The 21,615-nt window shown below is 63.1% G+C and overlaps 2 protein-coding genes across 2 annotated transcripts; one reads left to right on the top strand and one right to left on the bottom strand.

Moving 5' to 3' along the window:
* The first annotated feature begins 1,364 nt into the window (after nucleotides 1-1,364).
* Nucleotides 1,365-11,117, top strand: FAM83H (family with sequence similarity 83 member H). Its single transcript, XM_030876038.2, has 5 exons — nucleotides 1,365-1,495; nucleotides 5,257-5,718; nucleotides 6,674-6,838; nucleotides 6,924-7,048; nucleotides 7,268-11,117. The coding sequence occupies exons 2-5, from the start codon at nucleotides 5,272-5,274 to the stop codon at nucleotides 10,002-10,004; spliced, it is 3,474 nt and encodes a 1,157-aa protein (XP_030731898.1). The 5' UTR covers nucleotides 1,365-1,495; nucleotides 5,257-5,271; the 3' UTR covers nucleotides 10,005-11,117.
* Nucleotides 11,118-13,227: 2,110 nt separating this feature from the next.
* On the bottom strand, nucleotides 13,228-19,807 carry MAPK15 (mitogen-activated protein kinase 15). The gene is given in 17 exon segments (XM_060287081.2): nucleotides 13,228-13,502; nucleotides 13,616-13,752; nucleotides 13,841-13,974; nucleotides 14,089-14,266; nucleotides 14,391-14,496; nucleotides 14,614-14,751; nucleotides 15,026-15,089; nucleotides 15,807-15,859; nucleotides 15,861-15,944; nucleotides 16,130-16,160; nucleotides 16,163-16,292; nucleotides 16,396-16,526; nucleotides 17,416-17,506; nucleotides 17,613-17,642; nucleotides 17,941-18,039; nucleotides 19,234-19,319; nucleotides 19,606-19,807. Coding segments are annotated over 17 exon segments (1,869 nt in total). The 3' UTR covers nucleotides 13,228-13,327.
* Nucleotides 19,808-21,615: the final 1,808 nt, after the last annotated feature.

Raw genomic sequence — 21,615 nt, 5'->3', positions numbered from 1 at the left:
AGCAACACCCCTCTCCCTAGTCCACTCAGCTGACCCCAGAATTCATTTCCTTGGGAGGCCAGCCCCAGGCGGTGGGTTCTGAGTAGGGATCTGAAGTGTTTGCGGGGGACGCTGGGGGGACCGAGGCACCTAGGGGCAGCTGAGGGCTTCCGTGTGTGTCTGTGCATGTGTGTGCACACACGCACACGGAAGGAGCATGTAGGGCTCAGAGTGCTTGCAGGGTCCCATGTCTGTGTGGGAGTCGGCAATGCAGGGTCCCCAGTTCGTGAGGGACTCTCAGTGCTCACGTAGTGTCCTGTATGTTGCAGGGTTCTGTGGGGGTCAGTGCATGAGGGACCCACCGTGCCTGCAGAGCGCCCTGTATGTGTGTAAACTGGCATGTGTCCCAGTACGGCAGGCGCAGGACTTGGTGTGCTTGTAGGGTCCTGTATGGAGGCAGGGTTCTATGTGCACGGGGGGTCCTATGTATGTGGGCGCTCTGTACATGTGGCATCCCTTGTGTGTGCAGGTCACTGTGTGCCTGTAGAGTCCCCTGTCCACAGGTGTGTGCAGAGGACCCCATGCAGTCAGGGTCTGTTACGCGTGAGCGTGGGCATGCCAGTGGGGTCCAGTTATGTGGAGGGGGCTCGGTGCCGGGATCGGTCTGGGAGGGGACTGGTGTGGGGTGGTGTCCACACGTGTGGGAATGAAGGTCCCTTGGGTGCAGTGCTTTTCCTATACGTGTGTGGGGTCGGCGTGTGTCGGGGATCTGCGGTCAGGGTCCCTGTGTGCCCGGGGGGGTCCCAGGTACTTATGGGCGTCCGAGTATGCGGGCGTCTCTGTGCGGGCGTCGGGGTGGGGGACGTCCGGGTGTGGTGCGGGGCCCCTGTGCTCACAGGTCCCCAGGCCCTGCCCTGCCCGGGGCTCGGCACCGCCCCCACTGTCTCACCTGCTTCACCTGCCTTCCGCAGCCAGTAGGCGAGGCCAGAAGCGCCGCCCCCCGCGTGGGGCTGGCCCGTTTCCTAGCGACTGAGCCGGAACTTCGAGTCACCCTGACTTCCGGGGCGAGGGTTCAGGGGTCAGGCTCAGGGACTTTAAGCCTTCGGCGAACAGATGGGCGCCTGGGGGCGCGGGGCCCTGGAAGTCGGGGCCTCAGCGGTCTCCGGGGGTAGCGAGCCAGGGTCCCGGGTTGCGCCGCCGGGGGGCACGCGCGGGTCCGGGGCGCGGGCGGGGTCCGGGGGAGCCGGGGCACGGGCGGGGGTCCCGGGGGCGGCGGCGGGCGGGCGGCCGGCGGAGGAATGCGGGCGCGCCGCGGGTGGGGCCGCTCCGCCCCCAGGTGCTGCCCGGACAGGCAGGCGGCGGGGACTGCGGGCGGGGCGGGGGCGGGAGCGTGAATCAGGCAGCGCGGCGGGCGGGCCGCGGCAGGGAGTGGCTGCCGGACCGACCGGACCGCGAGGCCGCTGGGCGGCGGTCGGCTCCTGCTGCCCTTGTCCCGAGACCCCGCGCACCTGGCCAGGTAGGGCCCCCTCCCCGGGCTTCAGTTGGGCGGGGCGCGCGGGAGGGGGAGGCCGCGGCCGGGCCGGCGGGGTGGGGCGGGGTCGGCACCACCGGCGACCCCCCGCCGCGCGGCCTCACCTGGGCGGCCCGCCGGCCCGCACCTGGGCTGGGTCCTCGCAACCCAGAGCGGGGCGGTGGGAGCGCAAGCGCGGCCGCGTGCACGGGGGTCGGGCGGGTCTGCCCGAGCTGGGGGCGAGGGGGCGCCGCGGCCGCGTGTGCCGGTGTGGACGCGGGCGCCCTCGCTCGACGCCGGCCCAGGAGGAGCCGAGCGGGAATAGGCGCCGGGCCCGGGTCGAGCCAGCCCAGTCTGGCCCGACTTGCTCCCGCCCTCGCGGCCTAGCTGGAGTCCGGAGAGGGTGCCGGGCCTGGCCTGGACCCTTCCCTGGGGCGCCCCTTCTAGGCCGTCATGGCCTGGCCTGTGGGTGGCCCGAGTGGCCAGGGCTCGGTCCGGTTCCCTCCGTAGGGTGCAGGGAGAGCAGAAGGCCCCGATTCCCTGGCGCCCAAGTCCCTGGACTTGGGTGGGTGGATGGGACACCCGGCCCAGTCGGCCTAACTCCCTGGGGTTCAGTAACCCCATCCGGCCCTGCAGTACGCACCGGAAAACTGCAGCTCACCCACTTCCAGACCGTGAGCCTCCCCTGCCGGGATCTCACCCCCATGCTCTTCCACTCAGCCTAATGCCTCTGTCTGCCTGGCGCAGGGTCCGTCCACCGCGTGCACTCGCCCCAGATCCTTCCCTCCGGATAAAACCCCAGGCCTGCCCTGTGGGAAAGACTTACGGTGGAGGCCCCTGGTATGGGAGCCCACTAGAGCCCTGAGGGCCGTGCCTGGAGGCTTTGTCGCTGTGTCAGAGGTCAGAGGTCAGCTGCCAAAGAGCGTGATTCCTTCTGAGTCATCGGCCTGGGTGGGATAAGCGCCCCTCCCTCCCTTAGGGCCGGCATTTGGTAGGCAAATGTGAGAGGAGGCACGCTGCTGGCTTCTCCACAGCTGGCTGGGAGTGGCCACTGCCCAGTCCACAGTTCAGGGGTGTGCAGACCCATGAAAGGAAACAGGCAAAGGAATAAGGTCTTCGGGACCGTGGGTATAGCCGTGTGGGCCAGGGTAGGGCCACCTGGCGGGCTCACTGGACGGGTGAGACCAGTCCTTCCTGACCAGTCCTGTCGGATGAGAAGTTTCCTTGCCCACCTGGGATCCCCTGTGCCCCAACTGCATGCAGCCTGGACAGTTCGTGTTGATTCCCTTTCCCAGTGACGTAGGAGGGGATGACCTCACTTCTAGCAGGTCTCCCCGGCTTGGGAAGCGGCACCTTCAAAGGCTGTCAGCGGGATAGCGCCCCCCACCCCAGTCACATACAGTTCGAGATCACACACACACCCTGCTTCCAGATACGGGGGTCCCCCGCAGTGTGGGGGGGGTGGGAGGAATTGGGAAATTGGGATTGACACATAGACACTACTGATGCTACGTATAAAATAGACAACTGATGGGAACATATCGATAGCACAGGGAGCTCTACCTAACGCACTGTAGTGTCCTAACGCTACCTAACGCACTGTAGTGTAGTGGAAGGGATATATTTATACGTGTGGCTGATTCATTTTGCTGTGCAGTAGAAGCTAACACAATACAGTAAAGCAACTATACTCCAATAAAAATTAAATTTAAAAAAAGAGATACAGTGTGACCCCCCCACACACACACACACAAAAACGGTGTCATCAGGTACAGGGTGAAAACCTAGTACAGGCAGGCCCACACCTCGTACCCGCGTGTGCTCAGCCTCGGTCTGGTCCTGGTACAACGAGGCCGTATGTAACCGGATACAGTCAGGGGACGGTGCCCCCTCTAAGGCATGGCAGAGTAGCTTTTCCTCAGACAATCAGACAAGTAGCATCTCCGCCAGGTGTGACTGAATGACACGCGGGTATGCCCCATCCCCACCTCCATGTCACATTCAGTAGCCTGTCACCTCCCAGGGAAGGTAGGCAGGAGAGGTTCCCCAGGTCATCCTGACCCCCTAACTTTCTCAGGCAACAGTCTCCAGCAGGCATGGATCCCATCCAGTCAGCAGCGTCCAGCTGCACCTGCAGGGGGTGGGGGTGGGGGGGCAGTCTGGCAGAACCACCTCCCCAGCCAGGACCGATGTTCAGGAAGCCACAGGCTAGGCAGGATTGGCTTCCAGCGGACCCTCCTTCCAGGCTAGGGGATGAGCATCCAGGCAGTTCAGGGGTCCTGGGACGATGGGCCCTGGGAGCCAAATAAAGCCCCCACCTGGCCTTCCAGGACCAATGACCGCTTTTACCCAGGCCAGGCCCCCATGCGGCCCTTTGGAGGCAGGTTGGCTGGAGTGGAGCCCGTGGGCGTGGTTGATGTGAAGTTGGGGGAGCAGTGAAGGTGGGGAGGCACCACCTTCAGAGCGGGGGACGAGCCCAGTGGCCACCGCAAAGGGCTCCGACTTCCTCCGGAGTGCGGCAGGGAGCCAGGCAGTGACCAGAAACTTGGAAAGGTTGCTGCTGCCACACAGGGCCGGGCTTGGCAGGGACAGGCCTCTAAGCTCCTGCCAGGATTACAGGCCTCGGGGAGGGCTGGTGCCCGGGGTGTGGCCCAGGCAGGTGTCTGAGATGGGATGGTGGACAGGGGTCGGGTTTCGGAGGGCTGAGAGGTCAACCTACAGAGTGTGTGACCCTGTAGGGCAGGTGCAGGAGCCGCCAGGGTCTGTGGATGGGGCTTAACGCTGCATCCCAGGACAAGCTCTGTGTCCTGGGCCAGGTGTGCTATCAGGTCAACCCTGACAGCTGCATTTAAAAAAAAAAATGTTTTAATACAATTTTTAGAGGTTACACCCATTTACCGTTACTACAAACTATTGGCTCTATTCCCCCTGTTGTACAAGGCATCCTTGGGCCCATCTTACACCCGATACTTTGTACCTCCCCCTCCCCCATATCTGAGTCTGCTTCTTTATTACATTCACTAGATTGTTGTGTTTCTTTTAGGTTCTACATACAAGTGATATCATACAGTATTTGTTTTTCTGTGATGTTTCACTTAGCATAATACCCTTCAAGTTCATCCACGTTGCTGCAAATGACAAAATTTCCTTCTTCTTTATGGCTGAGACAGGTGCATTTTACAGTGGAGGTAACAGGCCAGAGGCACAGGGAGCAGCCCAGGTTCCCCCGGCACTGGGGGCAGAGACACAGGCAGCGGCCCAGCTTGTCCAGCACGCACAGTGCCAGGGGCCACGAAAATGCATTCATGTCATAAAATCAGAAGAAAAAAGTAAATATAACAGTAAAGGCTGGATTATATTTTCTTTCTTCCAACTATCATATCATTAGTGTTTTCTTGTTTTTAATGGAGGAAGGGGTCCACAAGGCCATAAAGTAACCTGAGTGGGTTTTGTGTGGAGCCAGAGCCCCTGGCAGGAAGCTGGGGCACCAGATGCTCCCTGGCTCCTGGTGAAAGCAGGGGCCTGGCTGGTACGGCCAGAGCGGCGAGAGACAGCTGGGGTGCCTGTGTCGGGGCATTCTTCTGATGTTCCCCCAGCTAGGGGGCATGCTAGGTTCTGGGGCTGCCCTGGAAGACCTCCAGGCACGGGCTGAACTCCACAGCCCATGCAAGGTCACTGACAGCCCCTTCTATGATGTGTGTCCGCATGTGTGGGGGGGGGGCCCAGAGCCCCTGCCTCTGTAACGTGTCTTCCTGCCCTTCCCCCAGGTCCCTGGCCCCGCCATGGCCCGTCGCTCCCAGAGCTCCTCGCAGGGGGATAACCCACTGGCACCCGGGTACCTGCCACCCCACTACAAAGAATATTACCGCCTGGCAGTGGATGCACTGGCTGAGGGCGGGCCGGAGGCCTATAGCAGCTTCCTAGCGTCCGAGGGGGCACCTGCCTTCCTGTGCCCTGAGGAGCTGGAGCACGTGAGCCGCCACCTGCGGGCCCCACAGCACGTTGCCCTCGAGCCCCCCGAAAGCAGCCCTCCCAACATGGACTTCGATGGCTCCTCGGGCACCTACTGGCCTGTGAACTCAGACCAGGCAGTGCCTGAACTCGACCTGGGCTGGCCCCTGACCTTCGGCTTCCAGGGCACTGAGGTTACCACACTGGTGCAGCCGCCGCCACCTGACAGCCCCTGCATCAAGGATGAGGCTCGAAGGATGATCCGCTCTGCCCAGCAGGTGTGCTGTCACAGGCTCAGCAGGCAGTGGGGAAGGGCAGCCTGAGCTGGACCGTGAAGCATGAATAGGAGTGTGAGGGTGAAGGAGAAATACCAGCATGCCCAGCTTAGGGGGCAAGGGCGGGGCCAGGGCTGGCTGGCTAGGCGTCTCCAGGCTTCGAGCTGTGATGAGGGTTCCCTGGCAGACTTTTTCCCGGGTCATCAGGGGTTTGGTTATTTCAAGCTGCAGACTGCACAGGTTTGCTTGCCCAGGGTCATGGCCAGTGCCCAGAAACTCAGGGGCTCTGGGATGGTTGGGGTCCCTCCTTGCCTGGCTTTACTGTTGAGAGAATTCTCTCTAGTCCTGCCCTTGACCTAGCTGACAGCTTCTTACCCCTGTGCCCTCAGCACCCCAAACAGTTGGCAAATAGCAAAGGGAGGCTGTTAAACCATGGACCCTAAGGCAGCAGGTTCAGACACTAAGAACCCCTGCCTCTGCCTCTGCCTCTGCCCCCCGCCCCCCCCCCGGGGCAACCCTCTCCCAGGGGCAGAAATGGAGCCTCGGGCTCAGCCCTGATACCTGCCCTGGGGTCCTGGGAGCTCAGCCGTCTGTAAGGCAGGGGTGTTTGGGGGGCTTCATCTGCCTTGCCCCCTGTGCCATCAGGGCTCTGCCCTGGGCTGAACACCCGCCCCTAGCTGGAGGACAGCCCGCCCCCAGTAGGCTGCAGGCCCTGTGCCTGCCTCAGGCTCCATCATAGGCCACCTAGCAGACCAGCAGCCCATATCCCCTCTGACAGCCCCCTCCCTTCTGACCCCCATTCCATGACAGGGCCCCACTCTCCCCTGGGATGAGCTAGTGGCCATTGTTGGCATCCAGAGACAACCTGCCCTGGGGGCGGGGGCGTGGAGGTATGGCTAGAGAATGGTGGGGACCGTGGAGGGGTCTGTCCTCCGTCCCTGATTCGACCCCCCCGCAGGTGGTGGCCGTGGTGATGGACATGTTCACCGACGTGGACCTTCTCAGTGAAGTGCTGGAGGCCGCTGCGCGCCGCGTGCCAGTCTACATCCTCCTAGATGAGGTGAACGCGCAGCACTTCCTGGACATGGCTGACAAGTGCCACATCAACCTGCACCACGTGGACGTGAGTGACCGGAGGGGGGGAGGGGATGGCTGGGAGGGAAGGGGTAAGATCCCTCTTCAGAGACATGACGCCTCTCCTGCCCCAGTTCCTACGCGTGCGCACTGTGGCGGGCCCCACCTACTACTGCCGTACCGGGAAGTCCTTCAAGGGCCACGTGAAGGAGAAGTTCCTCCTAGTGGATTGTGCCGTGGTGATGAGCGGGAGCTACAGGTGCGCGCAGCCCCGTTGCCCTCCCCCAGCCCCTCCCCATTAAAGGGCCTCCTCTCCAGAAGCCCTCCTCCTGGAGCCCCTGACACAGCTCCAGCCGGTCCTGCCCCAGCCTGGCCTGGGTCATTACTCGGCCCCGCCCCTTCCCTCTAACCCAGGCCCCGCCCTTTCCCCCCGACTGGTCTCGCCCCCTCCCTCTGACTGGCCCCACCCTACTCCCAGCTTTATGTGGTCCTTCGAGAAGATCCACCGGAGTCTGGCACACGTGTTCCAGGGCGAGCTGGTCTCCAGCTTCGATGAGGAATTCCGCATCCTCTTCGCACAGTCCGAGCCGCTGGTACCCTCCGCCGGGGCGCTAGCTCGCATGGACGCCTACGCCCTGGCTCCATACGCGGGGGCTGGGCCCCTCATGGGTGGCCAGGTGACCGGGGCGTTGACCCCTTTCTCCTTACCCAAACGAGCCCACCTCCTGTTCCCACCGCCTCGGGAAGAAGGCCTGGGCTTCCCCTCATTCCTTGACCCCGACCGCCACTTCCTGTCGGCCCTCCGTCGAGAGGAGTCACCGCGGATGCCGGGGGGCGCCCTGGAGCCGCACACGGGGCTGTGGCCACTGTCGCGGCATCTGGACACCGAGGCCGGACCAGGCGGGGAGCTCTTGGGCCCGCGGGGCTTCTTTCAGGCACGGCACCAAGAGATGGACGCCTTCAAAAGGCACAGCTACGCGGCCGCCGACGGCACGGGAGCCGTGGAGAATTTCGCTGCCGCGCGACAGGTGTCACGGCAGACATTCCTCGGCTACGGTGATGACTTACGCTTCCAGACCAGCCACTTCCACCGCGACCAGCTCTACCAGCAGCACTACCAGTGGGATCCGCAGCTTGCGCCAGCGCGCCCACAGGGCCCGTTCGAGAAGCTGCGCGCTGGCCGCCCTGGCTTCGCGGACCATGACGACTTCACGCTGGGCGCCGGGCAGCGCTTTCCGGAGCTCGGCCCGGACGGACACCAGCGGCTGGACTACGTGCCATCCAGTGCCTCACGGGAGGTGCGCCATGGCTCTGACCCTGCCTTCGGGCCCAGGCTCCGCGGTCTGGAACCGGCCGGGGCCCCATCTCCCAACCTGGGACAGCGCTTCCCTTGCCAAGCGGTGACGAGGCTAGGCCCAGAGACTGTGCCCAAGCCAGAGCCAGAGCGCAGAGGCCGGCCCGAGGGGCGGGCGGGACTGCGGCACTGGCGCCTCGCCTCCTACCTGAGCGGCTGTCACGGTGAGGATGCTGGCGACGAGGGCCTGCCCGCACCCATGGAGGCCGAGGCCTATGAAGACGACGTGTTGGTTTCTGGGGGCCGGGTGGCCGCCGGGGACCTGCTGACCTCGAGCTTCTGTGTGCCCACGTCCTTCCCGGGCTCCGGCAGCGGTGGTGGCGACAGCTCCGAGCCCAAGGGCCTGGAGGCCGGCCTGGCCAAGCAGGACACTTTCCGCTTGCGCCCGAACCCACTGATCCAGCGCAGCTCGCGGCTGCGCTCCTCGCTCATCTTCAGCGCGTCACAGGCGGAGGGCACAGGCGGAGCTGCTGCGGCCACCGCGGAGAAGGAGCAGGTGGTGAGCGAGATGCCGGCGTCCGGTGGCAAGACCATGCGCTCTGCTGTCTCCACCAAGGTGGCCGAGCTCCTGGAGAAATACAAGGGCCCGACTCGAGACGCCGGCGGCATGGGGGCAGCAGTCACGGTCGCCAGCCACAGCAAGGCTATCCTGTCCCAGGCGTGGCGGGAGGAGGTGTCGGCACCTGGGGGCGGTGGGAGCGAGCACCGCAGCCTCGAAAGCTGCCTGCTAGACCTGCGCGACTCCTTCACGCAGCAGCTGCACCAGGAGGCCAAGCGGCAGCCGGGAGCCGCCGCTCTCACCGCCACGCAGCTGCTGGACACACTGGGCGGGAGCAGCGGCGGCACTGACCGGCTGCCTTCCTGCTTCCTCTCCACCCAGGGCCGCTCCACCTCCCCGCAAGGGCGGGACAGCCCCCCACCAGAGGGGCCTGGGGCGCACCAGCCGCCCCACTCTGAGCCAAAAGGGATCCCCACCTCAGCTTACCCCGAGCAGAAGGGAAGTCCCACTGCAGGGTTTCCCAGCTGCAGAGACAGGCCCACCACGGGATTTACCGAGCAGAAGGGGAGTCCCGCTTCTGCCTACCCTGAGCACAAGGGAAGCCCGGTGCCCCCTGTGCCGGAGCACAGGGGCAGCCTCCCCCTCCCCTTCTCCGGGGAGTCTCCAAAGACCGGGCCCACAGAGGAGGCGCCTGGTGGCCCCATGGAGATCCTGCGCAGGGGATCTGCGCGGCTGCGGCAGCTGCTGAACCCCAAGGGTGAGCGGCGCGTGGAGGATGAGGGTAGCTTCCCGGTGCCACAGGAGAATGGGCAACCTGAGAGCCCCCGGCGGCCATCGCCAAGCCGGGCTGACAGCACCGAGGCTGCCACAGGAGATGAGCGGGGCCCGCGGGGGTGCGTGGCCTCGGCCACGGCCAATGCCTTGTACAGTAGCAACCTGCGGGATGATACGAAAGCCATCCTGGAGCAGATCAGCGCCCACGGCCAGAAGCACCGCGGAGGCCCCGCGCCAACCCCGGCCCAGAGCAGCCCTGAGCTGAGCCACCCTCCAGCTGCCGGCGGCCGGGCCCCTGACATGTCCGACAAGGACAAATGTTCTGCCATCTTCCTCGCAGACAGCCTGGGGACCCAAGGCCGGCTGAACCGCACGCTGCCAGCCAGCGCAGCGGAGCGCGACCGACTGCTGCACCGCATGGAGAGCATGCGCAAAGAGAAGCGCGTCTACAGCCGCTTCGAGGTCTTCTGCAAAAAGGAGGAGCCCGGGGGCCCGGGGGCCGGGGAGGGCCCGGCGGAGGACACCAGGGACAGCAAGGTGGGCAAGTTCATGCCCAAGCTCCTGGGTACGTTCAAAAGCAAGAAGTGAGTCTCCTGGCCCACCAGCCCAGGTCGGGGTGCCGGCATCACGGTCAGGCAGAACACCTGGTCCTCAGCCAAAGCCTTCGGAACCGGGCTGAGCACAGCCAGAGCTTGCCTCCGCTTGAGGCGCACCCGGTGGTCCTCCCTGCCTCTTGCCCCTTGGCCTCTCCTTCCTGGGGGCTCCAGCCCCTAGCTGCCCCCCGCCCTACTTCCCCAGTTCCCGCTCTTCTCACACCTCAGTCTCTGGACCCTCAGCGCCACCTGACCTGCGTCTGACTGCACCATTTCTTTGGGCTTCAGGTCCCCTTTGGATCACCTCAGGGACCCATCTCTCTGTGCCTCAGTCCCCCATCTTTCAGGGGGCCCGCCTCTGTGCCTCAGTCCCCCATTCTCTGGGGTCCTTGTGTCTCAGGGTGTCTGTGTCTCAGGGGTCCCCTCTGCTCGTGGCCTTCTGGCTGTGCTGCGGCCTCTCCTCTGTGCCTGGCAGCCCCGTCCTCTCTCAAGGCCTCCCCCCTTCTCAGGACCTGTCCTCCCCACCTGTATCCGTGGTCGCCGGGTTCACTTCCTGCCCTGCCCCTTTCCACCCTCCTGGCAGCTCTCCTGGCGGCCCATCCCTTCAGCGTGGGGAGGTGGCCCCCGAGGGGCTGCCCTGTGCAGGACTGTGGGTGCTGCCCTCACAAAGGTCCCTGGCAGACACATGTTCACAGGTGCCATCCCCAGCCATGCCGCAGAAAGGGGCTGGATGCGGAGCTCTTGTTCCATGAGGGCAGAGGACAAGGTGCAGTGGCACCTGAGCCCCAGCCCACTGCTCTGAGGGGTCTCCATGCCCCGTGAGGTGGGAGTGGTCCTTGCCCTGCAGGTGCCCAGCAGACCCCAACTCCACCCTGTTCTGCATTCCTTCCACCTTTGTCACCAAGCCCCCCAAAATCTGTCCAAGGCTCCCCCCTTAGCTTTCTTGTATCTTTTCTTTTACCTCCGGACAGTAGATCTGGAGTGGCACATTTGGGCACCAGATGCTTAAAATCCCCCCACAGTAGGTGCTAGTACTGGTAAATTAGTGTTTGCGCTATTTCTTTTTAAATAGGTTGTTTTTCTTTTTCTTTTTTTTTTTTTTTTTCAAGTATAAGGAACCCTAATTGCTCTGGCTGGGAAAGGATGTAAGGAACCAGACTGCTGAGTGAGGCAGCACTTCTGACCGAGTAGCTGGTAAACGGAGGGGAGGTGGGGTAGGGGGACACCTGCTCCCTGGCGGCTCGCAGTCTGTTTACCAAAGCCACCACCCAGGTAGGGGTAACAGCAGAGACTTTGGTTCGAATGGGAAAGGTCACTGGGGAACCGGACAAGCTGGGGCATTTCTGGGCCTTCACGTGCTTGTTGAGGAGTTTGGTTTCACCTGGCCTGGTGCACAGCTGTTCTTAGCAGACCTGGCCGGGCCTATCGCTGAGGGAGGCCCTCGCAGGAAAGGGAGGTTCTGCCCAGGGAGAGGCCAGAGGCCCTCAGCGCCTGCCACCTGCGTCCTCCACGTCGTGCTCAATAAGACGTCTCCTCAAATGTGATGCTGCACATTTTGGTGTTAATAAAACAAGGCACAAAATATTCCAGCACGTTCCCCAATGTGTGTGTGTGTGTGTGTATAGTTATATGCACACAATCACCCAGCTTTGTGCTGCAACCTGTAGCCTTATGACCTTCTCCGATTCCCTCTGGATGCGACCACCCATCCCTGTTGCGTGTACTAAGGGCCCCTCCCCCTCTCCACTGCCATACCGCTACGCGCACCTTCTAACCAACACAGCCCCCTTCACCTCTCGGCCCCTTCCTGTGCAGGCCTCCCTTCACTGCCACACTTGGCTGCCTGCTGCCCATCCTCGCCGCCGCCTGGCCCTCTGTGTCGGCACAGCCCCTGGTTGCCTAGCCCAGCAGACACTTCCCAGCCTCGTCTTGAAGCTCCCATCGGCCTGGGGCTTCCCCTGGCCTGGGTGCCAGTTGTTTGGGCCTCCCTGGCCCTCCAGTCCCAGCAGCACTGCCTCTGCACTCAGGGCTGGACTTCTTGGGCGCCCTGCCCCTTTCTGGGCAGTGGCACTCATCCTAGTCTCATTTGTCCCCCTGTTTATCACTTGGGGCTATGCCTCAGGCTCTAGAAATGCAAACAGCTGCCCCTCGGGCAGTCCCCATCTCGTGAATAGCTCACCTCCAAGCCAGAACTGTGGTGGCCCCACGCTTAGCCTTCCCCCAAGCCCTGTTCTCTCTGCCTTTGAATCTCTCTTGTAGCTGCCAGGTCTGGGTCCACCCTCTGTGCAGCTCTCCTTGCCCAAGCCTCGCCCTTCCCCCGCAGCAGCCCGTGTCTTTTACAGTAGGGCAGAGCTTCCTGCTCCTGGCAGCACCGCACAGGCCGAAACCCTTAGGCTGTGAGCTCCTCCGGCCAGGCAGCCGGGAAGTGGCCTCCCTGTGTCCTGACCGCTGCCCAGGGTCAGACGCGGTGTGAGGCGTGCCTGGGACCAGGAGACACCTCAGCGCCCGCTGGGCCCCTCCCGCCTCCTTGGCCCCAACACCACCTGGGCTCACACCAGGCCCTTTGCCTGGTGATGACCAGAGGAGGGAGCCTTGAGCCCCACAAGACATTTCCAGCTGTTCTCCCCCTCCCCCAACCAAGGCCTGGCGACAAACTGGGTGTCAGTCACTGTGTTGGTGGGGCATGGGCTGGGGTGACTGACAATGGCTACAGTCAGGGGCGCTGCCCCATCTTGTCCCTTTTCCCGCTCTGGCTCAAGGCCACAAATGTGGTCACATGGTAGCTTGCACCCAGGCAACAGATGCACTACACAAGACCCTCTCCTGCCAGGACCACCCTGGGGACAGCCTGCAGCAGCCCCAGCTGGGATCTGATGTGCTCAAGCGCCAGGCAGGCCTGCTGTGGACAAAGGTGACCAGACAGGAGCCCAGGGTGACAGCATATGGTGCCCATGAGGCTTCTCAAGGGCTGTGTCCTCGAAAAGGGGTGGGCTGCAGGAAGCCGAGGAGGAAGGTTGGGTCGGCAGGCTGGGACACACAGACCACACTTTACTGGAGAAGGTGATTGAGGCTGGAGTGTGAACCTCATCTACTCCCCCAGAGAGGCCTGGACAAGCTGCAGAACTCAAATGTGCCCAGGAGAGGGCGGGTTGGGGAAAAGGTGGGTGGAGAGCGCTGGGGTCTGGGGCGGGGGGGGGGGGGGGGGGGGGGGGGTGGTGTTGAGCGGGCGGGAGGCCTGGAGGAGGGGCCATCCAGGGACTAGGGGAGGGGCGCGGGGCTGGGTGCCGGGGATGGCCGGTTGAAGACCCATAGGGCGGCTCAGGCGCGGGGTCCGGGGAGCAGGGGCAGGCAGCCCGGCGCCGAGTGGCAGACGGTCCCGTAGGCTTGGGAGCAGCCCCCGAGCACGGCCCGCGCGGCCCCCTGGGCCTCCTGCGAGGCCGAGGCGCTGAACATCCTCCGGCCGGGCCGGCCTCCGGGGAGGCCGGGGAGGAACCTGCAAGCAGACGAGGACCGTCGTAGAAGGCGTGGAGGGAGCGACCTGAGGCGAGGGAAGCGGACGGGGGACGGGGAAGGAAGGTGGAAGGGAGGGGAGGGCGGGAGGGGCGCGGGCTCACCGGTCACGCGCCGGCCGCGTTGCCACCACGGCCCGGGTTCCGGTCACTCCGGATCAAGGCCTGGACGGCCACCTGGGCGGCGGCCTGCGAGGTCAAGGAGGGCGCCGCCCCCCTCCCGCTGGGCTTCACCTAGGAAGGGGTGTGTCGCAGGATCACTGGCACCGTCGCGAAGGATCTGCGGGAGGGGTCCTCCCGTGCCCCCCTTCCCACGACCTACCCAGCAGGATGCCGAGGGGAGCCCTGCCGTCGCCCAGCGGGGCCCTTTCCCTCTCCCAAGACCTCCTGGGGGCGGAGGCTGGTGCAGGGGGGCCGAGCTCTGCCTGGGAGGGTCCTTGGCTCCGCCGGGGACATCTGTGGGGTCGGAAGCTCAAGTCCCGAGTCAGGGGTCCCGCGCTGCTGGCGGTTGGTGGCCCCACACAGCAGGGACCCCAGCAGCTCTGCGCGGGCGGCCGCCAGACCACACACCGTGCGCGGGGCCGTGACCGGGGTTACTTCGAGGCCGGCGTCCGGGCTTCCGTGCAGGCGAGCCCGAGGGCAGCTTGGCCGCGGCTCTGGGTTTGAGTGGGGGCGCCGGGGGCGTGGGGACGCCGCCCAGGCCCGTCTCCCTCGGGACGCGGCCGTTACCCCTGCGCTCCAGGATCATCTGCGAGAGGCGAGAGGCGCTCGGAGGTGCGCGGGATGGGCGTCAGGGGGTTGGGGGTCGCTGGGGCGGGGGAGGCCTCGAGGGTGCGTGCACGGGGGGTGATGGGGGTCGCGGGCCGGAGCACCTGATAGAGGCGGCTGCGATATTCGGTGACCGAGAGCTGGGCTCCTTCGTGCACCGGGAGCCGCACGTCCGCCTCCAGAGTGCACTCCCGGGCCGGGCAGTGGAACCTGCGGGGCGCCGGCGAGGCGGGTGCTGGAGAGGCGAGACCTGGGCTGCCGGCGGGCGAGCCCCTGCGACCTCTCCGACCCACAGCAACCGCTGCCCGGCCGCCGGGCCTCCCCTACCTCTGCACGTAGGGGTGCTGCAGGGCCTGGGCCGCGCTGAGCCGCTTGTCGGGGGCAAACACCAGGGGTCACTCGCGGTGGTCCAGGACCTCTGGGGGGGTGTCGGGCGGCAGGAGGGCGTCCAGTGTCGGGCCCGGCCTGTGGGCAGCCGGCCTATCAGCCGCTCCAGGGTCCGCCCCCCCCCTTCCTGCTCCCTGCTCCCTCCCTAGCACCCCCCTCGGGCAGCGCGCAGGCGCGTCAGAGCCCTGCTTCCCTTCAGCTCGCCTCTCCAAGGCCTGGTGCAGCTCCTGCCGCCGGCCAGGGCGAGCTGCGCCCACACTGGGGCTTCCTCGTTTTTAGCCTGGGCAACAGTTTCTGGGCTGGGCACCCTGAAGGTGCGGTAAGGGCGCTGGGCTGGCTCCGAAGCCCCCGCACTCATCGGGACCCCAGGCGCTGCACAACCGAGGCGCCAGAGCCAGCGCCGAGAGCCAGGAGGTCTGGGAGCGGGCGCCGAAGGCGCTGTAATCAGGAGTCCCGAAGGTGGTCGGGCGGGCAGCTCAGGGGGGTCGCCGGCCACCCCTTCTGACCCGTTGAGCGACCTCCTCTCTGCAGGGCTCTCTGGCAGGGCTCCAACCCCGAATACCGGGTCGGGCGCCGCCACTCGTGCAGAAGCACACCCACACGTGCGCCAGTCCTGCACCTCCGTAGGCTGCACGCTCACACGTGCACACGCGTCCCCCATACCCTGTGCTCCCACCTCCACAGGGGAGCCCCTTGCCTTCTCCACCAGAGCAGAAACCCGGGGAGAGGACAGGGCTCCTCCAACGCTGTCCTTCGTCCCTCTCCCCCAGGGAGAAGGAAGGACCCCTGCTTCACCCCTCCGCAGAGCTAGTGCCCTTGTCCTGACCCAGATGGACCCTTCATGAGCACTCTTTGACCCTCGTGGACCCTGTGGCCCCGGTGGACTCTGTCCAGTTGCTCCCCGAAACCCCCAGCAGCTCCTCTCTGGGTCCACCCTCGGCAAGGCCTGCCCTTTCCACTCTTCCCAAGGCTTCCGGACCCTCCCCGTCCCTCCACCTTCACGTCCCCACCCCCATCCCCTCCTGGGCTGTCCTCCGTTCTCAGTCCTGGTCCGGCAGGTGCTGCCCCTCCCACAGCTGTGTGCTCTGACCCTCAGTGTCCCTGGTGCCCAGTGTGCCCGCACACACACTCGCCGTCCTCGGAGGGTGGTGGGATGCCCTCCAGGATCAGCCCCAGCTGGTGAGCGTGGACGTGCCGGGGACAGGGGCCGCCCCGCTAGCATCTCCCCCAGGATGCGGCCCAGACTCCACATGTCCACCCCGGGGGTGTACCTGGGGCAGGGAGGGCTGGTGTTGTTGGGGGAGCCCCAGAGGTGGAGGTGGGGGTGGGAGGAGGTACTTCTGGGGGGTCTCGGACACTGGGGGCATAAGAAGGCCCAAGTGCCCTGGCGGGGCAGGAGAGCACAGGGGGACCTGTAGGGGGAGGTGGCGGCAGGATGGGGGTAGGTCACCGTTACCAGCTCGAGGACAGGAACACCTCCGGAGCCCGTACCATCGCGTGGCCACGTGCTCCGTCAGGGCATGGCCCTCGGGCCCCTCAGGGAGGCCGCTGAGGGAGTGGGCGAGGCCAAAGTCGCAGAGCTTCACCAAACAGCTGGTGTCCAGGAGAACGTTGGATGGCTCGGGAAAAGAGGTGGGCTGAGGGCTAACATGGGTGGCGGCTTGAGGACCCTGGGGTGGGGGTGTGGGCCGTGGAGCTCAGTGGACAGGGCTTGGGCGGCACCTTCTGGTCCTGGTGGATAACTCATCCTGAATGAATGAACTTGGTGGCCCGCAGGAGCTGGTGGAAGACGTAGCGCTTGTGGCTGTCCTTTAGCAGTGTGCCCTTGCAGATGACGGCATTCGGGTCGGTGTCTGGGGGGTGTGCAGGTCAGTCTGGTGGGCCTGGGGAGAGCGGGCCAGTCTGGCCCACTTTGAGCCCTCATGGCGGCACCTCAGCCTGCCCAATGCCCACAGACCTCAGGTCCCACTGCAGCCTCAGAGCCGTGTCCTGGACGTGTGCACTGCCCAGGAGCCCCTGCTGGCTTCTCAAGCTTGTCCACTGGCTTTGTTGGCACAGCAATAAAAGTTTGTGGAATTATTTTTATACTTTATTTCATGTTGCCTTTGTTTTATCAAATGAGTAGAAAAAAGAAAATGCAGAACTTCCCTGGTGGCGCAGTGGTTAAGAATCCGCCTGCCAATGCAGGGGACACGGGTTCGAGCCCTGGTCCGGGAAGATCCCACATGCCACGGAGCAACTAAGCCTGTGCGCCACAACTGCTGAGCCTGCGCTCTAGAACCCGCGAGCCACAACTACTGAGCCCGTGTACCACAACTACTGAAGCCCGCAGGCCTAGAGCCCGTGCTCTCCAACAAGAGAAGCCACCGCGATGAGAAGCCTGCACACTACAACAAAGAGTAGCCCCCGCTCGCCACAACTAGAGAAAGCCCGCGTGCAGCAGCGAAGACCAGAAGTTAAATAAATGAATAAAAATTTTAAAAATTAAAAAACAACAAATGCAGCTGCAAGCAGTGGACAAAGCAGAAACCTCACAGAGAGGGTTCAAGATACCTGCCACCAGGCCTGGGGGGCTGACACTCTCCAGCTCCACAGGGACACTGCCCAAGCTGAGTGCACTGGCTACTGCGGGGACCAAGCAGCAAAGGAACATACAGAGGGAGCCAGACCACTGGGATGTGGGTGGGAGGATCCTGGGCCGGGACAAAGGTGGGGCTGGGGTCTGAGGGAGGCCTCACTCACCCATAGACTCAAACACCAGGTAAATGTCCCTGTCATTCTCTGCCCGGATCACACCCGGGAGGCGGATGATGTTGGGACGGTCCCCAAACTCCTGGGGAGAGAGCGGGGGCTGTGTCCTGGGGGTCAAGGGGCCACACTTCCCCCTTATTTGGCGAGACTGCACCTGGAGAAGCAGGCAGACGGCCTTGGCCACTCACGCGGAGCAGCATGATTTCCCGGACCGTCCTCTGGAAGGAGACAGAAACGTGAGTGTGGCTGCAGAGCAAGAAGGAAGCCCGTGTCTGGAGAGGATGCGAAGGGACTGATGCTCGCCACCTGCACACCCGCTGGCCCACGAGGTCGCAGGGGGCGGTGCTCTGAGAAATGCCACAAACCTGCTGTGACTGGGCTTCAAGCTGCGCCTTTCCCACAAGGCAGCAGGGGGGCCGCCCCACAGCCCTGCCTCATCCTTTCCCACAAGGCAGCAGGGGGGCCGCCCCACAGCCCTGCCTCATCCTTTCCCACACCGCTTTCCTACTCACTTACTTGGGCATCCGTCTTGTCCTTGAAGGCATCAAAGATTTTCTTGATGGCCACGACCTCGCCAGTCCTCTGATCCACTGCCTTCCACACGATGCTGTAGGCCTGGGGAGGAGGGCGGTCAGCCTGCTTGGCATAGGGCCATCCTCTGCCCGGCCAGACCGCCCCCTGCAGACATGAGCCTCCTCTTTCCTGCTCTGGTTCCGGGGGAGGGATGCTGTGTGGTGAGGGGCGAGGCCCCCGAGGGGCCTCCAGTGGAGGCTGATAGGAACAAAGGGGGATTGGAGACCAGAGAGTATCTGGGGAGGCCCCAGGAGGATATGAGGTCACAGATGGGAGGGAGCTCCTGGGCAGGATCTGAAGCCTGCCCCTTCTCCGACAGTCACCCTGATCCCTCTCTCGTATACCTCATCCAGCCTGTCAGCAAATCCTGTTGGTTCCACATTCAGGATTCATCAGAATCCGAAGACTTTCTACCATCTCTGCTGCCCCCGCCCTGGTCTGAGCCTCTGACACCTCCAGCCTGTATCACTACACTGATCTCTTAACTACTCTCTCTCACCCACTCCCACTGTTCATCCTCAACAGAGTGGGCGGGGCGAGCCTTGTAAGGTGGTACCAATGGCTGCTGCCCTCCCCGTGTCACTCACAGTAGCAGCCAAAGTCCTTGCAGTTCCCCAAAGCCCCACATGATAAGCCCATCCCCCTAGAACTCCTATCCTGTTACCTCAACCCTGCTGTTTCCCAACAGCCCAGCAGGTCCTGGCCTCAGGGCCTTTGCACTGCTGCTTGCACTGTCTGAAACTTTCTTTTCTCCCCTCCCTCATCACACACTTGCACACACCCAGTGACCCACCTTCACACATACACTCTCACACAGTCCCACAGGCTCACACAATCACAATCACAAATGCACATGGGCTCACACAAGGTTCTGGCCTCCACTCTGCCCACTCAGTTTACTAGCTCAGGCCCTTCCCCCTCAGCGACTGGATCACGTGTGCCCGGTCTCCCTAGAGCATTCTGTGGGCACGGGAGGGGCAGCCCGGGAGCCGGGAGTGGTGGGTGGGGACGGTGGGTGGATGGTGCACCAGGGTCCGAACTGAGGTCTTGGGGGTCCTGGCTGTCACCTGTCTCCCAGAGCCAGATGACAAGTTCCCTGGGAACAGGCCACACCTCCAACTCGTGGAAGAGGCAGGACCCAAGGCCAGGAGTCCCTGGCAGAGTGGAAGGCCACAGTCCTCCGACTGGCCCTGCCCACGCCCTGCAGGTGGCCTGGTCCGGCGGACGCCCGGGCGCCTCCGAGCTCATCCCCTTTCCGAACCGCAGCCTGAGCAGGTATCGCTGGGCAACGTGACGGTCCATCTCGGCGGCGCATATGCCGGCTGGTGGGCGCCAGGAGGCCTCCAGACACTAGCTGGGCTCGAACTGTTGAAAGCCGTTGCCTTGGGAACCGACGGCGGAGCCCTCCCTGCGCCTGCGCCGGGGCCGGGCAGAGCGGGGTCTGCAGCCCAAGCCCCGCCCAATCCGGGGCTGCCGTGGAGCCCCACCCCGCAGTCCCGCCCCCTCGGCACCGCCCCCGGACCCTCGCCGCCTTGCCGACCGCACTTCCGCGTGGCCCAGGCCAGAGCCCAGAAGGTGCCCCTCTCCGCCTTCCGCCCCCCGCCCCACCTGCGGCCAAGGAGCCTGCTGCAGCCTCCAGAACCTCTCCACCAATCCGGGCCTTTGCACGTGCAGTGCCCAGCGCCCGGGACGCTCTTTCCTCCCTCCGCCTTGCTTCTCCGGTCTCTGCTAAGGGGGTGCCGACGGTTAGGGTGTCATTCGCAGACAGCCCCTCCACTCCTTGGGCATTTGGCGGCAGGGGCCGGGCCATCCCCAGCGGGTGCGAGCGCTTGAACTGGGCAGGCGCTGAGGCACCGCCAGGAAACTAGGGGTTAGTTCCAGGACGGGGGTCCCGGCAAGCGGCTGGGAGAGCAAACCTGGAGGCGGTGGGAGTCTATGAGACTGGCTGAGAGGGGGCTGCCGTGCGCAGAGGTCAAGCGCTCGCAGAAAAAGGAAGCCAGGTAAGGGGGCCGACGGGCGGGGGTAGCCAGGGAAGGAAGTGGGAGCACCGAGGGGACAGCCAGGCAAAGGCCCCGAGTGGGAGTGTGCCTGGCGCGTTGGAGCCACAAGGAGGCCCCGTGTGGCTGGAGCCCAGGGATGAAGACCAAGGTATCAGCAGGGGGCGGTGGGCAAAGCTGGAGGGATCTTCCCCGACCAGGGCTCGAACCTGTGTCCCCTGCACTGGCAGGTGGATTCTTGACCGCTGTGCCACCAGCCCAATAAGCATTTGTTAAGTTAATGAATATTATGTGCAGAACTAAATTCGCAAGTACTTTGAAGGAAAAAACTACTTCCTGTGTCTTTCAGCGTCTCCTATAGCATTCATAGAGTGCCCTATTCTTAGGCCCCAATAAATATTTTTGGTAGATACAGTGAAGAAGATGCTTCGTCATATGATTTTATATAGCATGCTGAATGATCTTTCTAGAGGATATAATTTTTTACAAGAATAATTTCCCAGTGATATGTAATAGAGCACTGGGTCAACTAGTAGTCAAGAAATGGAGCCTCTAATCCCAATTCTGGAACGGACTCACTGTGTGACAATGGACAAGTGACATAACTTTGCAACTCTGCAGCATCCTCATCTGTAAACAGGAATATGGAAAAAATCAGAGCTAGAAGGACCTGAAAGCTTTTAGTCACATAGAAATACTAGCACATTGTACAAAATATACAGAAAGTTCATGGCAGTATTGCTTGCAATTGTGAAAAACTGGAAACAACCTATGAGTACCTCAAGAGGAGACTACATAAATGAGGTCATGAAAAGCAAAAGAAGACAGAAATTGTCACACACCAGAGAACACTAAGGAGATATGATAACTAAAGGCACCGTGGATTGGATTCTGGAACTGAAAAAGGACAGCAGTGGGAAAACTGGTGAAATTTGAATCAAGTCTGGAGTTTAGTTTATACACAGGCTATACAATGTCCCGAGAGGACTTATGATGAGAAAAATGTCAATCACAGCTTTAAGCCCTTGGTTTGGAAGGAGCCAATGAGAAAGCGCATTGGAAGGGGATGTATGTACCATTTCATTCACAGGAAATCGGTAACGGATGATCCTTTCCTTGCACTTTCCACCCAACAATAACTTTGTGCTCCTGGTGCTTGAAGAGCCTCCATATCCTGGTGAAGAGAATTCCCGAGCTTGGGCAGCTGACCCCCTTTCCAGCCACCTGGGTGACCTGGACGTCCCAGCTCAGGCTGAAGCGGGGGAGGAAGATGTGCTGAAGCCTACACCTCTGCTCTGCCGCTCCTGCGCTGACTGCTGGCCATTTTCCTAGGAACCAGAGGGAGGCGAAAGCCCAGGCCTCCCTGCCACACGCGTGGCCCCGACGCTGCCTCTGGGGCACCTTCTGGCTTGCGGACGTTGCTTCCATGTTATCTGCCATGAGCCTCACGGACCACTGTCCTCCTCTAGCTCAAGTGACTTGGCTTGAAATTCAGTCATTCATTTTTCTGATTGATCGAGCCTGCTGGTGAAGTTCTCCACTGGGTGTTTAATTCTTCGTTTCTGTTGGATTCTTCAGCACCACAATTTCTGTTTGGTTCTTTTTTATGATTTCTGTCTCG

This window comes from Globicephala melas, chromosome 17, assembly GCF_963455315.2.
Source record: "Globicephala melas chromosome 17, mGloMel1.2, whole genome shotgun sequence".
Taxonomy (NCBI): Eukaryota; Metazoa; Chordata; class Mammalia; order Artiodactyla; family Delphinidae; genus Globicephala; species Globicephala melas.
Note: the sequence above shows the minus strand (reverse complement) of the source record. Positions and strands in the feature narration are given on the sequence as shown.